The 6,187-nt window shown below is 48.7% G+C and overlaps 1 protein-coding gene across 1 annotated transcript; it reads left to right on the top strand.

The window, feature by feature from the left end:
- The first annotated feature begins 1,524 nt into the window (after nt 1-1,524).
- LOC116378347 (shaker-related potassium channel tsha2-like) lies at nt 1,525-4,250 on the top strand. The gene has a single exon (XM_031840209.1). It carries the CDS (start codon nt 2,406-2,408, stop codon nt 3,849-3,851), a length of 1,446 nt encoding a protein of 481 aa, XP_031696069.1. The 5' UTR covers nt 1,525-2,405; the 3' UTR covers nt 3,852-4,250.
- Nucleotides 4,251-6,187: the final 1,937 nt, after the last annotated feature.

Genomic DNA, 6,187 nt, shown 5'->3' with positions numbered 1-6,187 from the left:
TGATTGACAGGTCTCAAACAGACCATAAAGCAGGGGATGCTTTAGGGGCGGGGCTACACAGTGATTGACAGGTCTCAAACAGACCATAAAGCAGGGGATGCTGTAACAGAACTCCTAAACTTTCTCTAAGAAGCCGGACGTTTGTTGGATTAATGTGACATAAAAGTGAAACTGAGACTGAGACTGTGTGAGAACACCTCAACACAGTCCAACAGAAAAACTGTGTGTGTGTGTGTGTGTGTGTGTGTGTTGGAGGCGATGAGCTCACAGGAAACAGGAAATGAGCTTGAACAGAGGTCGTCTACAGGCGGCTGAAGTCGGTTTCATGAGTCAGACTTTAAGTGCTGATGAGACGAACACACAGAGAGACGTTTTAATGAGTTTAGAATAGTTTTAATTCATAATTATCATCAAAAACTTCATCACGTTTAAACACCAACAAGTGTCTTTTTTCTGTTCACAAGCAAAGTGAACTCAATGTGTTTTTACATTCTTTAGGTAAATATGTTTATTCCTTGAAACAGTTAAATGAAATACAGCGAGCACCTCACACCTCCTGGTCCCACAAGTAACACCTGTAAACACAGAATAACACCAGAATACAATAAAATAACATGAAATGATGAACTAAAACTAGAAGAATCATAAATGTTTGATTATTTCCTGTAATAATCCAGAATCTAATGGAGGAATCTGATTGGCTGTTAGTGGAGGGAACCAGTGATGACGACTTCCTGTTGGACTGCAGAAGTGAATCATCTGCAGCTTCTCTCTTTGGTACTTTATATTTATATGTGTTGTGTTTACTCGTCTTTTATCTGTATTTCATGTATATATTATTTATTATGAATCATGAATCATATGCATTAACTTCCTGTTATGAAAACGTTGCATTATGTTGCTTCATTAAATCTGCAGGTTTCACATTTTCTCAATGACTCTCTCTGTTTCTTCTTCTTCTCTGTTGGTTTTTGATGCAGATCTGTTTTCTCTTTCTCTTCATGTCTTCATGTGTTTGCTTGTATTTTCCTCTCAGCTCCCTCAGGACCTGCTGGGAAACGAGACTTTGGGCCCAAAAGAGGAACTATTCTAAGAGAACACGTCACCGCTTTGAGCTGCAGCAGGAAACTCTTTTCCAGCATCAGCTCCTGCTTTCTTCTTCTCTCCCTCCTTCCCTCCCTTTCTCTCCCCCTCCCTCTCTCTCCCTCCCCCTCCCTCTCTCCCTCTCCCTCCCTCTCCCTCTCTCCCTCCCCCTCCCTCTCTCTCTCTCCCTCTCTCCCTCTCCCTCCCTCTCCCTCTCTCCCTCTCTCTCCCTCTCTCCCTCTCTCTCCCTCTCTCCCTCTCTCTCTCTCTCTCTCTCTCTCTCGACTTGTTGCACAGCGCAGCAGTGTTGACCTTCCATCCGCAGACGTGTTGCTTTAAAAAACAAACTGCACATTCACAGCAGGAGAGCAGAATAAAGCTGTTCCGTGCACAATGCAACATGCATGCAGCACGAGAGAGAGAGAGAGAGAGAGAGAGAGAGAGAGAGAGAGAGAGAGAGTCGTGCACAACTTGTGGAGCAGCTGAGCCGCGTTCAGGGCTCCAACGTCAGCAAGCTTTGGTCTTGAAGCGGCTGCAGCGTCACATCGCAGAGCTTCTCTCCCCCCGCATGTGTGTCGTTTGTGGGTGAAAGGATGAGTGGATGGAGGACAGACCCTGAGCCACAGGTATTCATTCAGGATCAGTTCATGAGCGGAATGTAGATTTCTTGCATGAGACTCGTTTATGCACGACATTTCTCACGCTTTACGCCTTTAAACTGTCCTCGTTCATATCTGCTCGTATTTTGCAAACATCTCGTCACATTTCACCATAAACAGCTCAGGTGGTAACCTTGAGCCTGTGCCACGCTGGAGACAACAGGTTCATTACGCACGACTCCCTCTGTGCACGCGCAGTCTCCACATTCCTGATGTCGTCTCCTCAAATCGAGATGATTTCGTGCATGTTTGATGTCAAATATCTGGATCGGATTCATTAGGAGCATATGTGAGCGTGCGTGTGTGTGCTTTTACCCCCCCCCCCTTCCTCAGTGAGAGAGCGTGCACACACACACACGTCAGCTCGGGGAGGGCAAAGCCTGCTTAAGATGCAGCGAATGTGACAGCAGAGTCCAGACTACAGCGGCGCGTGGACAGGAAAGGTGAGCGTGGTGGCGGCGGCGGTGGGGGGGGGAAGAGGGCACACACAATGCCAGCGGAACCAGCTCACCCGCAGACGTGACGCTGACACACCGAGCAGACAAAGACGAGGAAGACGCTCAGCTGGTTCCCAAAATACGCGCGGAGGAGTCGGAGGGGGGACCGAGAGGACCGAGGAGCGGGAAGAGACGCCCTTGTCTGTGGAGGGGGTGGGGGAGAAACATGACAGTGGTTCCCGGAGAGAACCTGGATGAGACTGTGGCACTGGCCGCGCTGTCCGCGCAGGATGTGTACGACCCGGAGCGAGCCGAGAACCAGGACTGCTGCGAGCGGGTGGTGGTCAACATCTCCGGGCTGCGCTTCGAGACGCAGCTGAAGACGCTCGCCCAGTTCCCCTCCACGCTGCTGGGGGACCCGCGCAAGAGGATGCGCTTCTTCGACCCGCTGAGGAACGAGTACTTCTTCGACCGGAACAGACCCAGCTTCGACGCCATCCTCTACTACTACCAGTCCGGGGGCAGGCTCCGGAGACCCGTCAACGTGCCCGTGGACATCTTCATGGAGGAGATTACATTTTACGAGCTCGGGGAGGAGGTGATCGAGAATTTTAAGGAGGACGAGGGGTTCATTAAGGAGGAGGAGCGCCCGCTGCCCGAGAACGACTTCCAGCGGCAGGTCTGGCTCCTGTTCGAGTACCCCGAGAGCTCCGGACCCGCCAGGGGGATCGCCATAGTCTCCGTGTTGGTCATCCTCATCTCCATCGTGATCTTCTGCTTGGAGACTTTACCTGAGTTCAGAGAGGACGCCCGGACGTTCGACGAGCAGCCGGCGGGGAACGGAACGGCGCGCGCAAAGAAGCCGAACCCGTTCACGGACCCGTTCTTCATCGTGGAGACGCTCTGCATCATCTGGTTCTCTTTTGAGCTGCTGGTCCGGTTCCTAGCGTGCCCGAGCAAGCCCGCGTTCTTCAAGAACATCATGAACACCATCGACATCGTGGCCATCATGCCGTACTTCATCACGCTGGGGCTGGAGCTCGCGGAGCACCAGGGGAACGGGCAGCAGGCCATGTCCCTGGCCATCCTCCGGGTCATCCGCCTGGTGCGGGTCTTCCGCATCTTCAAGCTCTCCAGACACTCCAAGGGGCTCCAGATCCTCGGGCAGACTCTCAAAGCCAGCATGCGGGAGTTGGGCCTCCTCATCTTCTTCCTCTTCATCGGCGTCATCCTCTTCTCCAGCGCGGTCTACTTTGCGGAGACCGACGACCCGGACTCGGGCTTCAGCAGCATCCCGGACGCCTTCTGGTGGGCCGTGGTGTCCATGACCACCGTGGGCTACGGGGACATGTGTCCCGTGACCATCGGGGGGAAGATCGTGGGCTCGCTGTGCGCCATCGCCGGCGTGCTCACCATCGCGCTGCCGGTGCCGGTCATCGTGTCCAACTTCAACTACTTCTACCACCGCGAGACGGAGCACGAGGAGCAGTTCCAGTACACGCACGTGACCTGCGGCCAGCAGCAGCTGCAGTTCGGGGAGTTCGAGCAGAGCGACAGCAACCCGTCTCTGTGCAAGTCCGACTTCTACCCGGGCAGCGAGGACGCGGACTCCATCAAGCACACCAACTGCAGCCCGCACAAAGCATACACCGGGAAGCTCACCGACGTCTGACTCTCACCCGCGCGCTGTGACGCACCGGATGGCGCGTCCATCAGAAACACCTCGCGCTCCGGGTTGAGCTCCTTATTTTGCGCCCTCAGAGAGACTCATCCAAAACCACCAGGTGGATTATAAGAGAACCCGCATCCATCACATGAACCGGTCTTCCATTAAGCGCCATGAGGAGAACGATTGTAGCACTTTATCATTATTATTATGATTAATATTATCATTAATAATGTTTCTCTTAGTAATTTATTGCCATAATAATGCAGGTTTAAAGTTTACATTTGCTTTTTTTTCTGTCTATCTGAAGCAGAGACAACACAGGACCAATTCAACACACACACACACACACACACACACACACACACACACACACACACTCACACACACACACTCACACACACACACACACACACACACACACACACACATCTCATATTAAACTCGATTCTATAAAACATGTTTTTAAATCATCAGTTTGTGATGACATCAGGTGCAGCTCCTGCTGTTATTTTTCTTCCTCAACCACGAGCGCCACCGTGTGGACGAGGAGCAGCGCTGCGTCTCCATCAATGGATGCAGTTTCTATAGCAACCTTCCAGACTCTTCTGCGTATTGAGAGGAGAGGAGAGAGGAGAGGGGAGAGGAGAGGAGAGAGGAGAGGAGAGGAGAGGAGAGAGGAGGAGAGAGGAGAGGAGAGAGGAGGAGAGAGGAGGAGAGGAGAGAGGAGAGGAGAGGAGAGAGGAGGAGAGAGGAGAGGAGAGAGGAGGAGAGAGGAGGAGAGGAGAGAGGAGGAGAGAGGAGAGGAGAGGAGAAAGGAGAGGAGAGGAGAGAGGAGAGGAGAGAGGAGGAGAGAGGAGAGGAGAGGAGAGGAGAGAGGAGAGGACGAACCTCCATGTTGTCTGACTTCACCAGCTGAACGTTTAAACGTGATTTCATATTTACAGACAGTCACGTGACCTGTTGAGCTCTGTAGTCACTGAGAGGAAATGATCCAAACTGAGCTGTTATTTCATTTTCTGGTATTTTAGGATGAAATATGTTGAGACATTAACCAGAAACGTCCTTTAAAAGTTCACCAGAGACACAAGTTAAGGTTTTAAAATCATGCGCGTGTTCAGTTAGAGGGAAAGATTTATAAAAGAAAGGAAACTGTGACATTTGTAAAAGAAAAAAGATGATATTTTGGATGTTTTAGAGCTCGACTGATACAATATTTATATTGATTTACTTAATATCTCAGCTGATTTTAGGTATTTATGTAAACAAAGTGTTGTGAAACATTATTTATTATTTTCTTATTGAAAAAAATTTAATTCTAAAAAGCAAAGTTTACTAGAAATTTAGTTTAGTCACTTGTTGTGGGTTACTACGGCAGCCTAAAAAGGCCAAAATTGGAATCTTTCAACCGTTATTCAAAATCAACTCTAACAATTAAAATTGAAAACAAACTTGTATTTCTGGGCTTCAGAAGAAAAGCAGCGAACGTGTTTCAATGAAGCTCCACAGCAGCCGACATGAGACGGAAATCAACAAAACGTTGAAAATCAACTTTTAAGCTAAAAACAAATTCTTAAAATATAAAGAAAATTCGGCAAACATCCTCTGCTGAGAAGAAGATGATGTAAGATGATGAAAAGCTCCACAGCAGCTTTTTGATCTTTTATTTTGTGAAAAGCAAATGAAGCCTGAACGGGATCGATAGACATCCAATCAGCTTACGTTCTCTCAGTCACATGACGGAAGAAAGAACGTTTAAGACTGAGAGAATTCTAAAACCACATAAAGTCAGAGAGCTTTTCAAAGTAAAACACTCAGCTGTATCTAAATGTCAACATTCGATTTTCAGTTACTTGAAATGTCTGAATCATTTTGTCACTTTTTTTCTTCCATAAGAGAAATGTCCCACTGAGGCCGATGTTTGTTGTATCAGTGGAGCTCTGACGTTTCAACTTTATATTCATCGATCGAACCGATCACTTCCTGTTCGATTCAGAACTTTACTGATTGCAGTGAGTCAACAGGTCACCGGCTGCGTTTAGTTTCCACAACGAGCTCCGACATCAAAGCCACGAATCACTCGACTGAAACCTGATGGAAAGAAAAGAACGTGAATCTATGAACAAACTGAAGGAAACAAAGACGAGCTGTTGGATTATCAGCTGATGGATCGATGGACGGAGGCCTGATGGAGTTTAACTGCTGAGTCATCGACACACAGACGGACGGACAGCTCTTCAGCTCAGACGACCAACAGATTGGTAGCACCGGAGGGCTGGTCGCACAGACAGGTGAGTTCATTCATGTTCTATATGATATATATATATATATATATATATATA

The sequence above is a fragment of the Anarrhichthys ocellatus genome, unplaced genomic scaffold (genome assembly GCF_004355925.1).
Source record: "Anarrhichthys ocellatus isolate YVR2014 unplaced genomic scaffold, GSC_Weel_1.0 scaffold2455, whole genome shotgun sequence".
Lineage (NCBI taxonomy): Eukaryota > Metazoa > Chordata > Actinopteri > Perciformes > Anarhichadidae > Anarrhichthys > Anarrhichthys ocellatus.
Note: the sequence above shows the minus strand (reverse complement) of the source record. Positions and strands in the feature narration are given on the sequence as shown.

What these genes read in the sequence shown, in the direction of transcription:
- LOC116378347 (XM_031840209.1), top strand. Translation starts at nt 2,406, where the DNA reads ATGACAGTGGTTCCCGGAGAGAACCTGGATGAGACTGTGGCACTGGCC.